Source organism: Heloderma suspectum, chromosome 16, assembly GCF_057233095.1.
Source record: "Heloderma suspectum isolate Gila_16-S chromosome 16, 16-S_ref, whole genome shotgun sequence".
NCBI classification, from domain to species: Eukaryota; Metazoa; Chordata; class Lepidosauria; order Squamata; family Helodermatidae; genus Heloderma; species Heloderma suspectum.
Window position 1 is genome coordinate 2,265,776 of NC_139473.1, and position 22,094 is coordinate 2,287,869.

Consider the following 22,094-nt stretch of genomic DNA (forward strand, 5'->3'; position numbering starts at 1 on the left):
GGAACATGGCAGGGATGCTGAAATGCGGCTTTGCACACCCCACTTCTGAGGGGCTGCTTCATTTGGGAGCACACATGCCCCCCCATGTCCTGGGAGGGGGGGAGAGTTGCGTCAGGTCTTGGCAACCTCCGCTCTCCGACGCCTTCCCTTCCCTGCTCTTCCTCTGCAGTTCCCTCTTCCCCACACTCGAGGGAGCTCCCACGGCCAGAGCCGCATCATCCGCAGCGCCTACCCGCAGGACTATTATGTGGCCATGATGGCAGAGGCCTACCCGCTCTGGGCGGAGCTGGAGGCGGAGGCCGGAGCCAAACTCTGCAGGTGAGCGGAGCCGTGGAAGGAGCCGTGGAAGGCTTGGGACCAGAGAAGCAGGTGCGCTCCCCGCTGAGCAGTGCCCCCTCCTGTACTTTCCGCCACCCACAGGGCCCTTTGCGCTGATTTTCGATCCAAAACGCCTCCCTCCCTCCACTTGCCTCTCCCCCCCCCCACACACACAGACACACTCCCTGCCCCGCAGCGACTCAAGACAGATTCTCCCCATAATTTATGTGGCTCTATAAAGGAAGGGCCATTAAGGAAATACGCATCGAAATGATTTTTCATCTCGCCAGGGTCAGACGTAATAGGCCCATCCATCTTTTTAGCCCTGTCGCAACCTCGGCAACACCGGCTCCGTCCCCAGCACCAGCTGCAAGGGGAACGTTGGAAGGTGCCTCATTTCTGGCCAAACTCTGTCTCAGCCAGCACTGTCTGCTCTGACTGGCAGCGTTCTCCCTGCTACCAGTGAATCCTTTTTAAATCCAGAAATGCCGGGGATCGAAACTGGAACCTTCTGCATGCAAACGCTGGTGGCTCCAACGTCAGTGGGGCGGTGAATCCGCTCTGGGTTTCAGCCAGAACCAATCAGAACTCTAAAGGAGCTTTCCAAGGTGTGAAGAACCTTGGGGAGCTCCTTTAGAGTTCTGGCTGAAAGCCAGAGCAGATTCACCACCCCACTGACATCGGAGCCACCCGCCTCCACTGCTCTAGCACTAATCTACAGGACCCGTAGGAGGTCAGGCGATCGGTCTTTCTATCAGTGTGAGAGCCAACATGACAGACAGTGTGGTGTAGTGGTTAGAGGGTTGGACTGGAACTTGGGAGATCCAAGTTTGAGTCCCCACTCGGCCGTGAAGGCTCACTGGGTGGCTTTGGGCCAGTCACTGAATCTCAGCCTGATTTACCTCATAGAGATGTTGTGAGGATAAAATGGAGGGGAGGAGAACCACATATGCTGGAATATAAATGCAAGAAATAAAGCCTCAAAGCCCAAGCTCTTCCCATGCTTCTTGCACACAAGAACTCAAGCCCTCTTCTACAGAGCGATGCCGTTGCTCGTCCTGGGCCACCAGGAGAACCCAGAGTTCCAAGGCTACTGGAAGGCCATGGAGCACCACCGAATCCCAAGGGAAGTGTTAAGCCCTGAAGCCCTGGCCCAGCGATTCCCAGGGATGCGCCTGTGCGGTGGGGAGATGGCGGTGGCCGACTTGACCGCAGGGCTCCTGCATGCTGACAAGGCACTTAGAGTTGTCCAGGTAACAAGTGCATGGAGGGTGGGGAAGACGGGTTTTACTCCTGACTCTCTTCCATTTCCCCCTTTCTGTTTTCGCTTCCTCTTGCCTCTCCCTTTCCTCTGACTCCTCTGTTGTCTTCCTCACTGTCAAAATGGTGTTTGTAAGCTCCTGGGGGGGATGTGCACCTGTCGGTTTTGCTTACGCTGTAAAAAAGAAAGGAGGAATAGAGGGTGGGCCACCTGCCCTGCAGTCCTTGGCCTGGTTCCAAAATGCAGCTCTGCAAGCAAGCCATGATCTGGCTGTTTCCCCAGGCAGCCCACAGGGTGGAGAGGGAGAGAGAGAGAAGGGGTGCGAGAAAGACAAAGAAGTGGGTGGCAGAAAGACAGAGAGAGAAAGAAGGGGTGGCAGAAAGACAAACGGGGGGAAGCAAAGGGGTGGCAGAAAGAAAGACAGACAGAGAAAGAAAAGGGGTGGCAGAGAGAGAGAAGGGAGTACCAGACAGACAGACAGACAGACAAGGGGGTGGCAAAAAGACAGACAGACAGACAGAGAAGTAGAGACAGAAAGAGAGAGAAATGGGAGTGGCAGAAAGACAGAGAGGAAGGCAAGCAGGCAGGCCTTGGCCACTTTGGGGTCTGCTCCCCCCGCCCCAGCGGCATGTGAGCCCCAACAGATTACTCCTAAGGAAATATATCCCTTGACAGGAAAAAGAAATAGATTTCCCCACCCCTGCTGTAAAGCATCATATTCAGGGGTACTGCGTACATGAATACAAATTAACAAACAGAAAGAAGAAAACGGCCACAGATGCCGATAATCAAGTCGTCAAGTGTCATGAGAAATTTCTACACCTGGGAGAAGCTCTCAGCACTGCACCTCTCCCAGCAGCACGGGTGGGGTGGGGGGCTCAGAGCTGCAGCCCCTCATTTATGTTTCCTCTATTTTTATTTTGTAGGCTGCTTTTCCACCTGAAGGCCTCCAAAACAGCTTACCAAATTTAAACAAAACCCAAGTCAAATCCAGACACAACAATAAAACCCCATAGAAGTCGAGCAACATAAACCAAAAAGTGAATGTCGCTCAAGACCAAAGGGGCCCTCCAGAGGTTTGGACTTCAGTTCCCATCAGCCCCAGCCAGCATGGCCAATGGTCAGAAATGCTGCGAATTGTGGGCCAAAACAGCTGGAGGGTACCAGGTCAGGGAAGGCCGGCTTAGACAATCCTCAAGGGAAAGGGAGTTCCGGAGCCTTTAAGAGAACCGCAGCCGAAATCCCAGGTTCTCATTGCTCAGTGAAAGAGCTGATCCAACTCCCCCCCCAGGACCAGTTCCGAAGCCACGGAGGGACCGTGTGCGATGGCGAGAAGGTACTCCACATCCTTCCTGGGGCTGTGGTCACTGTAACAACCAGCCAAGGGGAGTACCGGGCTCCATGCCTACTGGTCACAGCAGGAGCCTGGGCCAGCCATCTTCTGGCCCCGCTGGAGCTGCTGCTGCCTCTCCAGGTAAGTGGCAGGCCCTGCTGGGGGCAAGCTGGAGGGATCTGGGGCAGATGCAAGGCTGGGTTGGCAAACAGTTTTCCCTGCCCTACCTCACCCCGCCCTCTCTAATATATCAGGGATACAGACGGAGTTCTAAATAGGGATGTCAGAGAAATCCGCAATGGAATCAAAGGAGTTCGGATTTTTATGAGCCCAACCCTGGATTCCGCAGAGGACTGGCTTTTCCCAAGTTGCACAGATTCCATGGACTTGTGGACTGTTTTTTTCACTTTCAAAGATTTTGCGCACATTTAGTCATTGAAAAAAAATACATAAAAGAACAAAACACCAGCAGAAAAATGTGCATTTGCCCCATTGGCTAAAGCATGCAATTCGGGGGGGATTTCCACATTTGGGGGGGGGGGATTGCCACATTTGCACAAATGCGAATTACACAAATCCAGGAAATTGGAAACAATCCAATTCAACCAATCAGCAGACAACAGAATTAAAATCACCTGACAATCCACAAAACGCAGATGGAACATATTTTACACAACCCACGCATCCCTGCTTGTAATGCGTGGCATGGCAGTCGGAGGTGAGGAGGAGAGAAACATTAGCCGTGTGTTTCGCAACTGAAGTTACACACATGGCCGTCTACACAGGGGAACCCTGTAAGACCACTGTGTCCTGGGTCTAAAATGGCCTCAGCGCACTCCTTATGGAAGAGCAAGGCTTCTACAGGTCTCTAGTGTGGAAGCGCCCCCTCCCACCAGCCCCGTGAGAACCACCAGAGAGTAGCATGATTCAAGGTGATCTTGATAGACTGGAGCGCTGGGCAGAAAACAACAGAATGAAATTTAACAGGGATAAATGCCAAGTTCTGCACCTAGGAAAAAGAAACCAAATGCACAGTTACAGGATGGGGGATACTTAGAATCATAGAATAGTAGGGTTGGAAGGGGCCTACAAGGCCATCGAGTCCAACCCCCTGTTCAATGCAGAAATCCAGGTCAGAGCATCCCTGACAGATGGCTGTCCAGCCTTGTCTTGATGCCTCCAGTGTGGGAGAGCCCACCGCCTCCCTAGGGAATGGGTTCCATTGCCATACTGCTCTAACACAGACAGGACGTTTCTCCTGATGTTCAGCCGGAATCTGGCTTCCTGTCACTTGAGCCCATGATTCTGTGTCCTGCATTCTAGGATGATCGAGAAGAGATCCCGGCCTTCCTCTCTGTGACAACCTTTCAAGTACTTGAAGAGCACTATCCTATCTCCCCTCAAGGCTAAACATGCTCAGTACTTGGGTCAACAACACTACAAGTGAGAAGGATCTTGGAATTGTTGTCGATCACAAGCTGAATATGAGCCAACAATGTGATGTGGCTGCAAAAAAGGCAAATGCTCTTTGGGGCTGCATTAATAGAAGCATAGCTTCCATATCCCGGGAAGTACTAGTTCCCCTCTACTCAGCACTGGTTAGGCCTCATCTGGAGTACTGTGTCGAGTTCTGGGCACCACACTTTAAGAAGGATGCAGACAAGCTGGAGAGGGTTCAGAGGAGGGCAATGAACATCTTCAGGGGACTGGAAACAAAGCCCTATGAAGAGAGACTGAAAGAACTGGGCATCTTTAGCCTTGAGCAGTAGGCCCTTTCCAACCCTACTATTCTATGATTCTATGAAGTCCCACACTGCAGAGCTGGCAGGGTTGATGCCCCTGTACAGATGGTGATGCTGTCCCCATCTCGGGAGGGGTGCGCAGTAAATGTTGACGTGCAGCGACACACTCCAAGGACAGCCCCCAAATGCAGGCAGCTACGTTGATCCGTATTAACAAACCAATTTTAGCAGGGGTGTCGTGGCACCAGGCTTGCAACAGCACTTTGTTGTTAGCAGGGACACTGACATCAACTGCCACCCCCCCAGACTTCCCTCTCCCCTCTGAGCTGAGCAGCAGTCTACACAGTATCTGGGGAGGAAATGGCTTTTCCCAGCAACAATAAATGTTCCATTGTCCCCTGTTGGGACGGAAAATATTTATTTTGGGGGGGGGGTTCTGGAATGGACAATTATCATTGGCTTTGCCAAAGACTTGCTCCTGGTGGAGGTGAAGACAGCTAGAACGGGTTGGTTGAGATGAATCCACACAGCTGGTGGCAGTTCTGGACCCCCCTTGGAATGGGGACTTTCGTGAGCAGCACCTGCCCTTCAAAATTTACCATCACCCCAATGAATTCTAGCTGTTTTCATCTATATCAGGAGCAGGTCCTTTAGAAACTTATGGGATCTTAATTGCCCATTTAAGACCAAGGGCACAATCCTATGCATGTTTAGACAGAAAAAAGTCCTACAATCCTATGCATGTTTAGACGGAAAAAAGTCCTACAATCCTATGCATGTTTAGATGGAAAAAAGTCCTACAATCCTATGCATGTTTAGACAGAAAAATGTCCTACAATCCTATGCATGTTTAGACAGTAAGAAGTCCTACAACTCCCAGGGTGCCCCAGGCAGCACAGGACTTTTTTCTGTGTAAACATGCATAGGACTGCGTCCTGAGCCACCCAAAAATACTTTGCATTACAACAGAGGAAAATATATCACCATCGGGGAAAACCCATCTATCTCCAGCTACTGTGAGCAAGCTCAGAGGGAACGGTGCTAAGCAGCTAAGCTCAGAGGGAACGGCGACATCTGAGGGGGGTGGCAGGTGACATCAGTACCCCTGCTGATAAAAGAATCCCGGGGCTTTGGCCCTGAAAGCCCAGCTTCTGCTACACCACTGAGCCTCAACGTCTCCTCCCCACAGCACAGCATGGATGCCTTTCTCCCTCTCTAGACAGGGACATTGTCAGATGCAAGGCGAGCATCCATTTTCCTTTTATTGGGGGGGCTCTTGCCTTCCAGCCCCTGCGGATCAGCGTCTGCTACTGGAGGGCCAAAGACTCCAGCGACCACAGCGACCTGGAGCAGCTCCCTTTCTTTCTCGGCATCAACCTCAACGGGGGCAAGCACCATGTTTTTGGGTTGCCGGCAGCCAGCGAGTACCCTGGTCTGGTCAAGGTGAGAGGGAGAGCGGAGGGCAAGGCATGATCCGGCATGCAAGGGCCAGCGCGGCGATGACGTCACAGGGAGGGGGAAGCTACGCTTGCTACATGACTCCATGCCAGGTGGCTGTGGAGCATATAGAAACGGGGTCAAGAAGCAAAGCGGACACCCTGCGTAGGGGGCCCGTTGGGCCACTGGGCAGGGAAAATTGGTAGCCACACGAGTCGGCTCAGCCTGCTACATTGGAATCAAACTAATAAGATTGCAATTGAATGGTGCTGCGGATGGATTGTGTCTGCCGTCAAGGCCTTATCCTGAGTCCACTGAGCCCAGTATTGTCAACACTGACTGGCAGCAGCAGCTCTTCAGGGTTTCAGACAGGATTCTTTCCCTGCTGTACCTGGAGATGCTGCCAGGGATCAAACTGGGGACCTTCTGCCTGCAAAGCAGGGGCTCTGCCACTGAGCTATGGCAAAGTAAGATTCTAGTCCTCATGGCGCTGTATAAGTAACTAATTTAAATGGGAGCATAGGAAGCTGCCTGATCTGGAGTCTGGGCCTGGATTCACCTAGCGCATGTTTGTCTGCATCTGGACTGCAACTCCCATCGGTCCCAGCCAACTTAGCCAATGGCGAGGGAAGCTGGGAGTTGCAGACCAACAGCACAACAGTTTTCCCGCCCCGGTCTACACTGATTGGCAGCCGTTCCCCAGGGATTCAGGCAGAGACTGTCCCAGCCCTGCCTGGAGATGCTGCCGGGGATCAAGCTGGGGATCGTCTGCCTGCAAAGCAGGGGCTCCGCCGCTGAACTGCAGCCTGACTCTCCACTGTCTCCCCAGATCTGCTACCACCACGGCTCCCCGGTGGATCCCGAAAAGCCCGACCAGCCAGATGGGGCCTCTCCTCCAGTCCCCGACGTCCAGGTCCTACGGGATTTTGTAACCAAGTATCTGCCAGGGCTCGATCCTGAGCCAGCCTTACAGGAGCGCTGCTTATACACAGTAAGAAGGGGGCAGAATGCTGGTGGTGCAGCCGTGGCATTGAGAGGGACGGCAGCGTGGCATAGCCCTGTGGCAGCTTTCCCCAAGGGGGCGCCCTCCAGATGTGTTGGACTACAGCTCCCAGCATCCCCAGCCAGCTTGCTGGCTGGGGATGCTGGGAGCTGTAGTCCAACACATCTGGAGGGCGCCCCCTTGGGGAAGGCTGCAGTATTGCATGAGTTTGGAAGGCCCTGACCTTTCGAGTTTCCTTTCCAAGAACATTTTACTCTACTGGAAGCTTAGAGACTCCCCCCTTTGTTAAACAAGAACAATTCAAATTCAGCTATACCCTTGGGGGACCGAATTCCGGTGGCAGCGGGGCCGAGGGCACAATGGGCAGGGCCAAAACGCCAAACGTGCCAGCGTAGTTTAGCCTGAAGCTCCCTCTGCCAGTAACGAAGCCTTAGGAGCGGCAATTCAACCCTTTAGAATGGAGGAAAAGCTGCGTCAAAGCTGGGAAACTACCCAACAATTGGTGGTTGGGGGGAAACGGGAGGGGCCAGGGGAGGGGTGTGGCCCTGTGGGAAATCCCAGAAAGCTGGATCAGAACCCCAAGCAGGCAGGATTAGACCCCTGGGTCGGAGGTACAGAGACATATGTCTGGAGCAAGTACGGTCGCAATTGAGGTGCCGTAACAGGAGATGGCTTCACCGGCTGGATGTCTGCCCATTACGCCACTGTTCAAAGCCATCACGAGATGGAAACCTGTCTCCCCCATGTTACTCGAACTTGGATCACCCTATGGAAAATGATTGACGGGAGGCTCAGCCGGGGCTGATGAAGGACGCACTTCTTCAAACGGCGGGTAATTAACTCCCGGGCCTCGTTTCCACAGGATGGAGCGATTGCCGATGCCTCAGAGAGCTTTTGAAGGCGGGAAACAGACAAAAAGCAGGAGAAAAGGGCTATTAGCCATGCTAGCTAAGTGGAACCACCATATTCAAGAGGCTGTCTACCTTTGACAGCCAGACACTGGAGACAAGGGGATCCGCGTTTTGCCAGAAACAAAAGGGGGCAATCTTATCTGGAAGGCGCAAGATGGAAGATGTGAAGAGAAATGGGGGGGGTCTTTGACACCCCCCCCACACACCCAGTTTGGGAGGGGAGCTCTGCAGAGAAGCTGGGGGAACAGGGGAGGGGGTCTTAGATCATCAGCTTCCAGCTGTAGCTCGGGACGTCGATGGAAAGGACAGGCTGGGGCGGGCTGGGGTGTTGCCCAGAAGGAACACACTTCTTTACTTGTCTCTGCTCTGCAGCCTTTAGCTCAGGGGTATTGCACCTCGTGCCTGGGGGACAAATCCAGCTCTCTGAGGCTTCCCAGATGGCCCCTTCCACTGGCCCAGAGCCAGCTCCAGGTCTTCAGGGCCCTGGGGCAAGATACCCTCAGTGGCCCCCTCCCCTTCCCCTCAACCTTCTCACCACCACTTTCACCAGCTGCTCTTGCCCCTCACCCACTTTCTCACCATCGTGTCTTTGTTTCCGTACATCAGCCTGCCAGGAAAAGGCCGCCCAGCAGCGGGGGCCAGTTTGAAGAGGAAAAGCCAGCAATCCAGCCTGGGGCAGAGGCAGCTGGGAAGGTGGATCTGGGGCGGGATGGGAGCGAGCAGATACGTGCATGCAAAAGAGCTCAAGTTCCTTACGGCAGGGCAATGTCTCCAGGGTCTCCCCTGCCTCCAACCCACCACTGCCTCTAGCCAGATCTCTTCTTCTCCTGAGCTGTGTACCACCCAAATGGCACTGTCCAGTCAAGTGGTATATAAATCTAACAAAGCAATAAATAAATAAATAAATAAATTCTGGGTCCCACGCCTGCGGGTGCTGCAAGATCTAAAAAGAAATGCCTTAACGCTGATCTTGTTCTATTCTCTTTCCCCGCCACCCTATGTCTTATCGTCATCTCAGAACACCCCAGATGGGGACTTTGTATTAGACCGGCACCCGCGTTTTAGGAATATCATCATTGGAGCAGGGTTTTCGGGTAAGTATGGTTGAGGAGAAGAGGAAGGAGCTTGTATGATGTCAGGGTGGACACTGAGCCCATAGAATCCCAGAGTAGTTCTGATTCGGAGGAAGAGCAGTCACTCCTGGGAGAGGAGCGCGCCCCTTTTTCCCAGGGCCCACAGCTGCCAGAGTTTCCTCCCACCCACATTCCTAGATTAGAAAGCAGTCCAGGGAGTGACCCAGCACCGATAGCAGACTGGTTGGATGTGCGGCGCAGACGCAGAGAGCGGCGCCAAATGGAGAGCGCGGAAAGGAGGCGTAGCGCCCGGTTGGCGCTCAAAGAACGGTTGCGCCCAGAGGATCCAAGGGAAAAGGGGAGGGATTCTCCCTAGTCCTTATATTCAGGGGTCTGCCAGTAATTGCTTTTCAAATGGGGACCAACTGTTCTAACTTAGGGCATAGGGATGCTGCTGCTCAGATGTAGTTGCTACCTGTAGAGCTGTTAAGTTGTAAAAGAAGAATAAAGCTTTGAAAAGAATCCCTTTGTCTGTGTCTGGACTTGGCTACTGGATTAGACTGAGAGCCCTCCAAGGAGCCCTTGACATATACTTGGGGAGACCGAGGCAGTGGGACAGAATTGAATTAAATTATTACAACAGACCAATAACAATCGACTTAAATAGGGGATCAGGAATCGGGGGAGAAGCAGTCTATCCAAAGCTACTAATCACAACGGCTCCACAGATAGCAATAGGGGAGAAATTCATTCGGTTTGCATTTGAATGCCAACTTACCTCGTTTTGCACTTTCGAACCAAGACACAAAGCAAAACTCGACTCTCCTTTGAAATTTGCCCTTCTCCGAATTTTGCAACGGAGCTCTCCAATGGAAAATGTGTGTATCAGGCAAAAGCGCACCAAAAAATGCATACATATTTGCAAAAAGAATGCTCACAACATGCATCCTTTCACAAAAGTTGCTTGCAAAAGAAGTGTCTGTTAGGCCAAATTGCAGACAAACAGGCATATTGTCAGAAACATATACCAGGTTTCATGCTCCCCCACCCCACCCCCCGGTTCAAGGCAAGCTGAACTTAAGACTGGAAAAATGAGAAACCAACATGGAGAGATTGGCCTATCACCATCTATGGAACCTCCAGTTTTGGAGGAAGTCCACCTCTGAGCACTAGTTTGCTGGGGAACAGCAATGGGAGAGGGCTGCGGGCTTCCCTGAGACATCTGATTGGCTCCTGTGGGGGGGCAGGATCTGGGGCCAGGTGGATGTTGGCTCTGTTCTGGAAGAGGTCATCTCTGTAGGTTCTTGCTGATACTTAAGAGCCTAAGAAGAGCCCTGCTGGATCAGACCAAGGATCCATCTAGTCCAACATTCTGTTCACACAATGACCAACCAGATGCCCCAATGGGAAACCCACAAGCAGGACAAGAGTGCAACAGCACCCTCCTGCCCATGTTCCCCAGCAACTGGTGTACATAGGCTTGGTTGCCTCTGATACTGGAGATAGCATAAAGCCATCAGGACCAGAAGCCACTGGTAGACTTCTCCTCCTCCAGGAATTTGTCGAATCCCTTTTTAAGGCCATCCACACTGTTGGCCATTGGTACATCTTGCTGCCCTTCGTGCCTTCCTTTTATCTGTTCTACATCTCCCACCATTTCGCTTCAGGGGATGAGCCCTGAGTCTAGTATTATGAAAGCAAAAAAAGGTCTCCCTCTCCACTTTCTCCACACCAGGCATAACTGTGTACACCTCGATCCTGTCTCCCTTTACCTCTTTTCTAAATAACATCCCGGTGTTGCAACCTTTCCTCATAAGGGAGTTGGGAGTGAATACTTCGTTTTCATCTAGGGATTGAGAGCAACACTTTGCATGCAACAGCCCTGTAGAGCTGGACAGTATTATTAGGCCCATATTGGAGATAGGAAGGCTGAGAGCAGTCAGCCAGGGAGTTCATGGCAATCACACATTTCCCCATTGGTAGCTCAGTCAATTACCCTAAATGTCCCCCCACACACATCACCCTTTATCTCCCTTGTGGTTAGGAACATCGGAAGCTGCCTTAGACCGACTCAGACCCTTCATCCATCTAGCCCAGTATTTCCAACGCTGACTGGCAGCAGCAGCAGCTCTCCAGGATTTCAAGCTCTGCCTGCCAGGGCTGGGACCTGGGACCTTCGGCATGCAAAGCAGGGGCTCTACCACAGAGCTACAGTCCTCCAGCTAAAAATAAATTAAGATTCCAGTCCTCATGGTCCTGAATAAAGGGCTGACTTAAATATGAACACAAAAACAGGCTTTATACTGAGTCAGACCCTGGGTCCATCTAGCCCGGTATTGTCAACACTGACCGGCAGCAGTGGCTCTCTTTCAGGCAGGAATTGTTCCAGCCTTACCTGGATGGAACCTGGGACCTTTGCATGCAAACAAGGGCTTTACCACAGAGGTACAGCCCCTCCTTTCCCCATCTGTAGGAGGTCAGAGGAGAGACCGAGTGGGACTTTGCATCTCATCTTTCTTTCTGTCTCTTCCACAGGACACGGGTTCAAGTTTGCGCCTGTTGTCGGGAAGATCCTTTGCGAGCTGGGCCTGGGTGAGGAACCTGCTTACAACCTGGCACCATTCCGGATCAGTCGCTTCCCGGCCCTGCCGAAAGCCACCTTGTAAACAGCCAACGGCCACGCAACTACGACCAGGAAAGAGGGAAACCTAGGGCTTGCTCTTCACTCTGGCCAGCCATCCCCTTTGGGGGCTGAACAGTCCCCATTGGGTTGATAAACGTGATAAGAGGATCGCAGACTCAGAGATCCACAATGGACATCTGGCCCAAGCCAGTGCCAGACTGCACCTCCCATCACCCTGCCTGAAACCCTGGCGCACTCCCAGATTCACAAAATGCTATGGGGAGGCAGACGACAAAATCTTTCGCTCATAACCTTCCTGCATTTCCCCCCAGTGCTTCTACTGTCTTTTTTCTTACCACAAGAAGATCCTTCAGGAAAGATGGAAGAGACGTGTGTTTGGTAGCACCAGGAGCCCTTCTGAAAGCACCCAGAAAATCAGAATCGTCCCCACGACTTCAAAGTCCCCCCTCCCGTTAGTGCTGCTCAGAGTAGCGCTATAAACTCTCAAAGTCATTTAACATTTGAATTCATTAAAAAAAGAAAAGAATGAGGCAACGCGGGCTCACCCCCACTGCACACTTCACGGAGTCGAGCAAAATGTTTTAAAGTTAAATGTGCCATTTTATTATCATTAGATAGCTTAGCTTAATAGAGGCGCATTACTGCCACGCCAGCTCCATGGCTCCAGGCCGGAGAGGGGGGAAGTGCCCACAAAGTAACTCGGGTCGGGCTGAGGAGCTGCGACATCCTCACAACCTCACGATCACCAGAGACGATAGTGCGCATGTCATGGGCAGTCCGTTGGCTGTGCATACCTTGCCCCCGGACTGCCTCCTGTTCTGCCGAACTTGCGAAGCTTTTCCTCGAATCAGCCTTCCCCAACCTGACGCCCTCCAGATGTTGGACTACACCTCCCATCAGCCCTAGCTGGCATGCTCAATGGTAGGGGATTATCAGAGTTGTAGTCCAAGACCAGTTCCCCACCTGTGCTATAGCCCCAAGAGGTAGGCCTCTTTGCAGCCTTGAGATAAAAGGGGCCACAACATTGATGTCTCTGCCCTCAATTACCGCTGCATTTTCTCTCAATCCAAATTCAATGTGAAATTTGGAGCTTCCTGGGAGTTTTTTGTCCGGGGGGGGGGGTGTTGAACCATTTGTGTGGGAAGCCCAAAGTGTTTCAGTAAGTGACACTTCTTGGTGGGGATGTTTGTATATCCCTTATTTTCCACAGACTGTTACCAAAAGCAGCATTTTAAAGCAAATTCCAATTCCTGCACAGTATTCCCAAGAAATCTGGGGTGTGGGGGAAAAGGGATTCCAAAAGCCATAAGAAAAAGCTAACGTGATTGTTTGGGGGGGGGAGCGCGAGATTTTACACGCTCCTAATTTGCCACCTAATGTCACCTAAAGCAAAATTAGAGGCCAAGTTTGGGAGGCATCTGGTCAGCCAAGGGAATTGTGTGTGGGTGATAGGTAAGAGAAAAAGGACTGGTGGGATTTTGAGGGTGGGGGGTAAATTTCTCTTGGTCACACTGGCCAAACATCATGGCCACAAAGGCTTGCTTGCATTCACCACCTCTTGCTTTAAGCAAAAATAATAGGTTGTGCACTCCTGCCAGAAAATCATCAGGAGGTTTTTTGGGGACAGCGTGTGTGAGACTGACGAGTCCGAGGCTGTTTTGCCTGGGGGCGGGGGTGCTTGAATCATTTATAGGCCTTAATAAATATGCAGATGAGATGCAGAGAATTGGAGCCCTCGAGCTGTCCTCATTAATTATTGAAAGTTATGGTAATGGGAAGGAGCCTGTTCACTTGCATAAATCTGTGTCCTGCATCTCAGCAGCCCTGCGTGAGAAGGTATTACCCCCGCCACACCCAAAATAAAAATCCCTGCCCCTTTCTGAGATGGGAGGAGAGAGGCAGATTGACAGAAATGCAGTAGCAATAGGCATTCTCCTGCGAACCATCCGATTTCCTCGAACCCCACTTCCCATCATTTGGGGTAGGGTCCACTCAAGCAATTTGGGCACCAGAGGCAAATCAGCTGAATTCTCCCCCTTCACACAGAGAAATGTAGAATGATGGATTACATAACAAACACATTTTACTAACCTAATTACACCCCAAATATGCTGCCTGAGGCAGCTGGTTCACTTAACCCCATGGTCGGGCCAGCCCCATTGTGAGATAGTGTTGTTTTAAACCTCTCCTTTTTCGGGAGTGGGAGGGAGAAGTCAACGGTCTGAAGGAGGAAATTGGTTGCCTGTGGGCCAATTTACCAGGCAGAAAGGATTTTTTTTAAAAAAAATCCCGGTCTCAAAACATTGCATTTTTCAATTAGCAAATACCGATGCAAAGGTCCCCAGAGCAGCTGCTGTTTTCGCCCATTGCCGAAGGAAGAAATTGGTTAATTTGGGGAAATGCAATAAACGTAAATGGAGAATAGCATTTTTAAAGCCGGTGTTAACAGTTTTCTCTAGGCCTGTTCACACATTATGGATTTTTTGTAAAGGTGCAAAGGCCCTAGCATGGATGTTTCTTTCTTTTTTTTTTTAAACGGCATACCGCACTAACAATGTAAAATGTGAATGCAGCATCCCAGTGTTGAAAAGAAGTATATCCTCCAGGTACAATCCCCCCGAGAGCTGGACTTGGCCAAGTCTGGTTTGGGGGGGTAGACACTGCAGCAAAATCAGGTTGGTTGTTGCGTCATGTGTGAAATGGGTCTACCTGGTTGTTTCACATTATACTGATAGACGACAGCCCTTGGCCAGACAGATGTGAAGGGGACAGCTTGGATTGCTCATGACTAACTGAAAAGCACTCTCCACATGTTCAGAGGCAGAATGCACCTGCCGCTTTATGTGCTCCTCCCCAAAGGCCCGTTCTCTCAAAATGCTCTCTCTTGCTGTCCGCTGCACCTTGGACGTCTCTCCCTGGACACCCCTTGCCAGCAAGCATCCTTGAGAAGCATCTCTGTCACACCCCGTGTCTATTTATGCCTTGGCGTCACTCTTGAGAGCATTGCACTGCGCAGCAAAGCAGGTGGGGGGCCCCTGGCGCCAGAGCACTCAAGCCCGCACCATCTGTTCTAAACGAGCCAAGATTTGTGGCCTAGACTGGCTGCCTCCTCGCTTTCTCCTCCCTTCCGCCCCAGTTCAAAAGCGGCACTTTCCACTTCCCTGCCCAAGGCACAAGGGACCCTGCCGAGGCCAGGAGAAGCAGAGGCTGCAGTACCCGTCATGCAGAAGCTGCTCCAGGCGGTACTTGCAGATTAGCTGGGAGAGGGAGCAAAATACTAGCTGGGGAGGAATCACCCTGCACCCTGCTCCACACGGTGTATCACCAAGCCCTTAAGCATCGCTAAGCCAAAGTGCAGAAGGCCTAGCCATGGCTGCAAGTCAAATCCTCTGCGCCAGCAGAAACTCTTCCCTAGCTCCGTAAGAGCTGGGAAGAGGCATTCCTGTCAGCTCTGTTATTTATTTGCTTAAAATGATTTTTAGGCCACCTTTAGGGGTTGAACATGACCCTTAGCGGGGGACAAGAGTTGCAAGGGTTATGAAAAAGAAAAAACTACTCTTGGTTACACTTCAAGATTTAATTGCAAAAGAAACTCCCAAATTACTTGCAAGAGCAACTGCTGCGATTAGAATCGTTGTTATGGGATACTGAGAAGTAATATTACCACCACGGCTCAATTGCACTTTTATTGTATTTTTAAAGCAAAGAGATTTGTGCTTTTGGCCTGGACAATTGCTTAGCTGAACAGTTGCCATGTGGGGAGCAGGTGAGTTGACTAGAGATGAGTTGGGGAGATGAAGCAATCGTGCTAGCCGCTCTTCTTCTGTGTTATAAAAGATACTCTCCGAAGCAGCCTTCCCTGAGTCTGTGTCCTAGAATCATAGAATAATAAGGTTGGAAGGGGGCTACAAGGCCATCAAGTCCAACCCCCTGCTCAATGCAGGAGTCCAAGGCAGAGCATCCCTGACAGGTGGCTGTCCAGCCTCGTCTTGAACACCTCCAGCGTGGGAGAACCCGCCACCTCCCCAGGTAATTGGTTCCATTGTCATATTGCTCTAACAGTCAGGAAGTTTTACCTGATGTTCAGCCGGAATCTGGCTTCCTGTCACTTGAGCCCATGATTCCATGTCCTGCACTCTGGGATGATCAAGAAGAGATCCTGGCCTTCCTCTCTGTGACATCCTTTCAAGTACTTGAAGAGTGCTATCCTATCTCCCCTCAGTCTTCTCTTCTCAAGGCTAAACATGCCCAGTTCTTTCAGTCTCTCTTCATAGGGCTTTGTTTCCAGTCCTCCTCTCCAGTTTGTCTGCATCCTTCTTAAAGTGTGGTCCCCAGAACTGGACACAGTACTCCAGATGAGGCCTAACCAGTGCTGAGTAGAGGGGAACTAGTACTTTCCGGGATCTGGAAGCTATGCTTCTATTAATGCAGCCCCACAGAGCATTTGCCTTTTTTGCAGCCACATCACATGGTTGGCTCATATTCAGCTTGTGATCGACAGCAATGCCAAGATCCTTTTTGCTTGTAGTGTGGTTGAGCCACGTTCCATCTTGGAACTGTGCCTTTGGTTTCTTTTTCCTAGGTGCAGAACTTGGCATTTATCCCTATTCAATGTCATTCTGTTGTTTTCTGCCCAGCGCTCCAGTCTATCAAGATCACTTTGAATTTTGTTTCCGTCTTCCAAACTATTAGCTATCCCGCCCAATTTTGTGTCATCTGCAAATTTGATCAGCATTCCCTGCACCTCCTCCTCCAAGTCATTAATAAGAATGTTGAAGAGCACTGGACCCAGGACTGAGCCCTGCGGTACCCCACTCGTGACCTCTCCCCAGTTTGAGAAGGTCCCATTGATAAGCACTCTTTGAGTCTGATTCTGTAGCCAACTGTGGATCCACCGGATCATTGTTTCATCTAGCCCACTTTGAGCTAGTTTGCTCATCAGGATTTCATGGGGCACTTTGTCGAAAGCTTTGCTGAAGTCGAGGTATATGGTGTCTACAGCATTCCCACGGTCCACAAGGGAGGTGACCTGATCAAAAAATGAGATCAGATTCGTCTGGCAGGACTTGTTTTTGACAAATCCATGTTGGCTTCGAGTAATCACAGCATTGTTGTCAAGGTGCTTCCAGATGGATTGCTTTATGATCTGCTCCAGAATTTTCCCAGGGATTGATGTCAGACAGACTGGTCTGTAGTTCCCAGGTTCCTCCTTTTTCTCCCCTCAGTCTTCTCTTCTCAAGGCTAAACATGCCCAGTTCTTTCCGTCTCTCTTCATAGGGCTTTGTTTCCAGTCCCGAGCATCTTTGTTGCCCTCCTCTGAACCCTCTCCAGCTTGTCTGCATCCTTCTTAAAGTGTGGTGCCCAGAACTGGACACAGTACTCCAGATGAGGCCTAACCAGTGCTGAGTAGAGGGGAACTAGTACTTCCCAGGATTTGGAAGCTATGTTTCTATTAATGTAGCCCAAAATAGCATTTGCCTTTTTTGCAGCCACATCACATTGTTGGCTCATATTCAGCTTGTGAGCGACAACAATTCCAAGATCCTTCTTGCTTGTAATATTTTTGAGCCAAGTATTCCCCATCTTGTAACTGTGCCTTTGGTTTCTTTTTCCTAGGTGCAGAACTTTACTAGGAACAGGGGTTGGAAACAGGTGCGGGGATTAAAGTGGGGTGTGTTCTGCCTCCTACTAATGGCTCTTGCACGTTTGTGCTCCTCTTAACAAAAAAAGGTTACTTTTTATTTAGCTTGGCAAGGGTGCATTTGACCAAAAAATGGTGGAAACCAGCTGCAGCCAAAACATCAAATGTAGCTCTGGGCCTGAATGCAAAGTTTCTTGTTTTCTGCATTGCAATACTTCTGCCCCCTTCTAATGTGGGAGATTGTGCTTCTGGTGGATCATGCCCTGTGGTCTCCAGAGGTTGCAATCCTGACGGGCGGCAGCTGGTGGCAACAGCGTGCAAGGCCCAATTGTTTGGCTACCGAACAGAAAAATCAGGGTGCGTTCCAGGTCGCTCAAATCAAAACTGTCCACAATCCGAAAAGGGAGGCTGCGCTGAAGGTGGCAAACCTGCCAGGCCGGGTCCATGAGATCGGCTCTCCCAGTTGAGCAATTTCAAGCCGCAGTGCCCAACACTAAACTTCCCTCCGCAAACCAAGGCCTGGACCCAAACCCAAAAGACTGTTTGTGCCGTCACTGCCTCTCCAACACCACTGGAGCAGTGGGCATCCATCAGAAAAACTGCCATGGTTCCTGCCCCCCAAAACAGGAGGTAGCTTTCCCCCCCGTCCTCAGCAGCGAAGATGGTACGACAGAGACACCGTTGCCAGGGCATATGTGTTTGTGAACAGACTCATCCCATCACCGCCTCTGCCTTGCAGGTTTTCATCGTGCTTGCTTGGTTCACATCTTCTTTCTGCCTTCACCAAGAAGCTCCTTGCTTGACTCAAGACTCAGCTGCATACCTGAGATCTCACACCAGTCTTCCGCAAGCTGGTGCCCTGCTGGCTGGGGATGCTGGGAGTTGTAGTCCAACACATCTGGAGAGCACCGGCTTGCAGAAAGGCTGGGGAAAAGCCTTACCAGCCATTAAGGGACACCCCCCGCCCCAATCTCCTGAAAATCATTTCAGCATCCCAGAGTTCCCTAAATCTGTACTCTTTCCCACTCTAGAAATAAACCCTTTCGGAGTACAAGAAGGAAGCATGCTCCTAATTATAGTCCGCGGAGGAGTCAGGAGGGAAGCATGCCTCCACTATTGGAAATGTGGGTAACACGCTTCCCCCTTGGCCAAGAATTCCACTATGCTCCCTCCGAGAGAAAACGTTGACAACCAGGAGGCATTCACCAGCTGCAAATGACATTTATTTTCTTGTTTAAAGTCGACAAGACAGGGAAGGGGCAAAAATAAAAATTAAAACGCACAATTGAAGTAGTGCAAAAAAATTATAAACCAAACCCAGGCAAAGGGGGAGCGAGACAGTGCAGGAAGCCCTCCTTTCAGCCTCCTTCCCCCCAAAACCTTGTTGAGTCCAGTCTTGTGTAAGTTATAGCAAGGGTATATGCGAGTGTTTGGGGGAGGGGGGTTGGGGGGAGCTCCAGGCTAGAGAAATGAGGTGGATTGTGTGTTTTTGGAAGAGAGAGACACACACAGACACACACACAGGCCAGGGACGGGGGCCGAAGAGACTTCTTTGGAAGTCTGCCAGCAAAGCAAGCAGCAGCAGGTAAGTACTCATGCAAAAAAAAAAAGTCAAGGAAGTGGGTGCGAATGATCCAGCCACTTTTGGCCACTGCACCTCCTGCAAGTAAAAGAAAGGGGGTGGGTTTGGTCCAACTCTGGACCTCATACACAATGCAAGAGAGTGGGATGTGCATGGTTATGGCAGAAGGCAGGGAGAAGGTATTTTGCTCCCAGGATCCTTTAAAAAAAAAAAAATTCATGGAGATTATCAGAGATAATCGGATGGCACCTCCTGGAAACCAAGTGCAAGGAAACGTGGGGAGAGAAATGATGTGGCATGGCGCAATGCAACGGTGCGGGCTCCCCATGCACAACGACCTGGCAGGCAGAGCATATGAGTGCTTGGGGGGCAAACATCCGTTTCCACTTCTTTTTGCACTGGGAAAAACAAAGGGGGTGCTGGGAGGGGGAGAAAGCGTGTGTGTGTGTGTGTGTGTGTGTGTGTGCGCGCACGCGCGCTCTTTTTGGTTCAACTTAAGAAAAAATGTTTGCAACAAAAGAATACGAGGGGCCAGTCTCCTTGGACACCACACGGGGGTCAGGCTGGACTTCAGTGATGATGCAAGATGGGCAGGCACTGAGAAGAGAGCCCCCCCGCCCCATCTCCCCAATATGCATTCACACACATACTTAAACCAAACAGAAGGGTGCCCCCCAACCCGCTATCAGTGGAACAGTCCTGCAGCCACAAACAGGGGCCAGGAGAGGTGAGCTATTCGGGAGAGCTAAATCCATCCAGCACATACAGGTCAGCCTGGCTGCGGAGCACAGCAACTGCGCAGTGGTCAGCCCCCCCCCCCCCCTTCGTGGGGAGGAGAATGAGGGGCCTGACAGGTTCACCAACTTCCTCCATGACACAAAAGGACAGCGGTCACACATGGTGGCTCCAGCTGAAGGCGGAGGGCGCTTCCCCAGCTGCGCACTGGCCGAGGAGCAAATCCAAGGGGGGCACGCCAGGGCTTGGCATGCCCTGCCGCCTCATGAGAGGGGAGGTAGCGCTCCTGCCTGGGCTATGCTGTGGTTTCCGCTGGCTTGGTCTCCGAGTCACTGTCGCTCAGGTAGCTCCGGGAGGAGTACTTGGACCTGTGGGCGCTGTCAGAGATGTCTCGCTCCTCGTCAGATTTGTCGTAGGTAAAGGATTTCCGATAGCCAGGGGGGCTGCAGGAGGGAAATGAGAGATGTTAGAAAGGTGGCTTGGTGTTCCCTTTTCGCAAGTGATGCTTAGGATTGGGGGTTGGTGCTTTCCAAGCTGGCCATCCACACCCCAAACCTACTCTGGCTGGCACATGAACAAAAGTTGCCTCTCTTCCGCTTTTTTAAAATCCCATCTTCATGACATCCACAAACATGCAACAGCGAACAGCATGCAAGGGCGGCTGGAAAGCCCTGCTAGTGTTACTTGTGTGAACAACCTTCTCTCCTTGCTCCGCTTTCCCCCTTGGAGAGGCCTGCACTGAAGCATCCCATTCAAAACCCAACCTAGCTGGAGCTGTGCCATGAAACCAAGGCAGGAGCGACTCAGCAAGCCCCAGGCTGTGTTACCGGAAGGCCAGCCCTGAGCTCTCCGCGTAAATTAGGGTGAACGCGGGTCCGCCAGAAAGCATGATGCTGTTGCCTTTTTGTGATGGGCTTTGGGGTCTGTTCCCATTGCCTCCGTGAAAGTGAGGAAAGAGGAGCCGAGAACATGAACCTGTACAATGCTGGGAAACCTGGACACTGCTGACTGCCACCTCCTCCAGAGCTGGCTTAAGGAGTCAGACAGACCACCAACCCAGTTTAGCAAGACTATTCCAACGGGGGCTGTTTGAGGCCAATTTCTAAGCTGACCCCCTCTCCCCTGGTTAAAAGACTTAGTCTACCCAGCCCAAGTTGTCCATTCAGGGTGAGAGGGTCGGGAGGTTCTGCCACTGACGTGGGGTGGACATTTTCATACTGCTTCATTCTTCTGTGGAAAATTTTTCTGTTTTAGAAGGTGATTTATAACAATGAATGGATGCCGAATGCAAATACAGTATCAGGCAAGCTTGGTTTTTAGGTGATTGTCCCTAGCAAGTATGTAAGAGAATACATGTATGGCACTGACATACATATACATCTCTGTGAAATGGAACTAATAAATAGTGGCAGCGAATCTGAAGGGGGCCCAACAACCGCCGTGGAAGAGGGTTGAGCTCTGCGGGGACAGATGAGTGGTTCTCAGCATATCATGCACAGTTCTTTGGACTGCTAAAATTAATTAGGGCCGCCTTTTCCAGCGTGGTACCCTTCATGCCAACTGAAGTATGCTGGGCATTGTAGTCCACTATACCTGGAGAGGACCTGGTTCGGGAAAGGCTGAATTAGCGTTGTCAACCGTTTTCAGTACCTTTGTTTCTTTTTTTCATTTAAACAATGAGGAAAGTAGACGCTATTGTCTTAAATTTTTTTAAGTACTCCAATAAAAATGTCTACATAATATAACATTTAAATCACATTTATGTGTGCTTTAATTATTTCCCTCAGATACTTCAGGTCACATACTCATAGTGTATTGAGACAAAAAATTAACGTGGGGCACTTTTCAGCTGTTGTCTATTTGACTTATATTTAGTAAACTTGATAAATTAGATCACTCTCTAGTGATTTTTCAATGCAAATTGAAATGGTTCTGATGCAAATGACCCTAGGCAAATAAGCCTAATTTTCCAGAAATTTTTCCAATTCAAAATTTTCAAGAAAACCCTACTACACCTTTTTTTAAAAGTGAAATGTTTCTGTGCCAAAGTAACTGACATTCCATGGCCAGAAAAAAAGCCTGCTTTCTGCAGTTTCCATAAATAATGCATGTGGCACACGGACATCAGCTTATTTTGTCTAAAACCTTCTTCTCTGACAAGTTATGGGGTGGGGGGGCATGCAGGGCCATGGAGATCCTCACCAGGGGCTATCCTGTGCCATCTTCCCCTCTGGCTTGAGGTTTCACTAGGAATCGCACTCATGCTTGCAAGTCTATCTTAGGGACTAGGCACTGGCTGAAAGAAAGAAAGAAAGAAAGAGAGAAAGAAAGAAAGAAAGAAAGAAAGAAAGAGGAAAGAGAGAGAGAGAGAGAGAGAGAGAGAGAGAAAGAAAGAAAAAGAAAGAAAGAAAGAA

The 22,094-nt window shown here is 50.7% G+C and overlaps 2 protein-coding genes across 11 annotated transcripts in view; one reads left to right on the top strand and one right to left on the bottom strand.

The window, feature by feature from the left end:
* The first annotated feature begins 279 nt into the window (after positions 1–279).
* PIPOX (pipecolic acid and sarcosine oxidase) lies at positions 280–13,449 on the top strand. Its single transcript, XM_084823033.1, has 7 exons — positions 280–369; positions 1,358–1,571; positions 2,871–3,053; positions 5,942–6,097; positions 6,921–7,082; positions 9,024–9,099; positions 11,614–13,449. The coding sequence occupies exons 2-7, from the start codon at positions 1,362–1,364 to the stop codon at positions 11,742–11,744; spliced, it is 918 nt and encodes a 305-aa protein (XP_084679159.1). The 5' UTR covers positions 280–369; positions 1,358–1,361; the 3' UTR covers positions 11,745–13,449.
* A 5,119-nt stretch (positions 13,450–18,568) lies between these two features.
* MYO18A (myosin XVIIIA) overlaps positions 18,569–22,094 on the bottom strand; it is a 141,899-nt gene continuing 138,373 nt past the window's right edge. For 6 of the 10 annotated variants that reach the window (XM_084823131.1, XM_084823123.1, XM_084823122.1 and 3 more), the window contains one exon: positions 20,053–20,123. Coding sequence is in view for 4 of the 10 variants with exons in the window: in XM_084823128.1 (XP_084679254.1) it covers positions 19,976–20,123 (148 nt within the window). In the remaining 6 variants the exon portion in view is untranslated. Of the gene's footprint in view, positions 20,124–22,094 lie in introns of all 10 variants that reach the window. The other 4 variants (XM_084823128.1, XM_084823127.1, XM_084823126.1 and 1 more) reach the window with 1 other exon arrangement.

Bases quoted from the DNA above. Each gene is read 5' to 3' on its own strand.
- PIPOX (XM_084823033.1), top strand. From the start codon at position 1,362: ATGCCGTTGCTCGTCCTGGGCCACCAGGAGAACCCAGAGTTCCAAGGC. The intron at 1,572-2,870 runs GTAACAAGTGCA...CTCCCCCCCCAG, and splicing joins AGGCACTTAGAGTTGTCCAG to GACCAGTTCCGAAGCCACGG. The intron at 9,100-11,613 runs GTAAGTATGGTT...TCTCTTCCACAG, and splicing joins CATTGGAGCAGGGTTTTCGG to GACACGGGTTCAAGTTTGCG.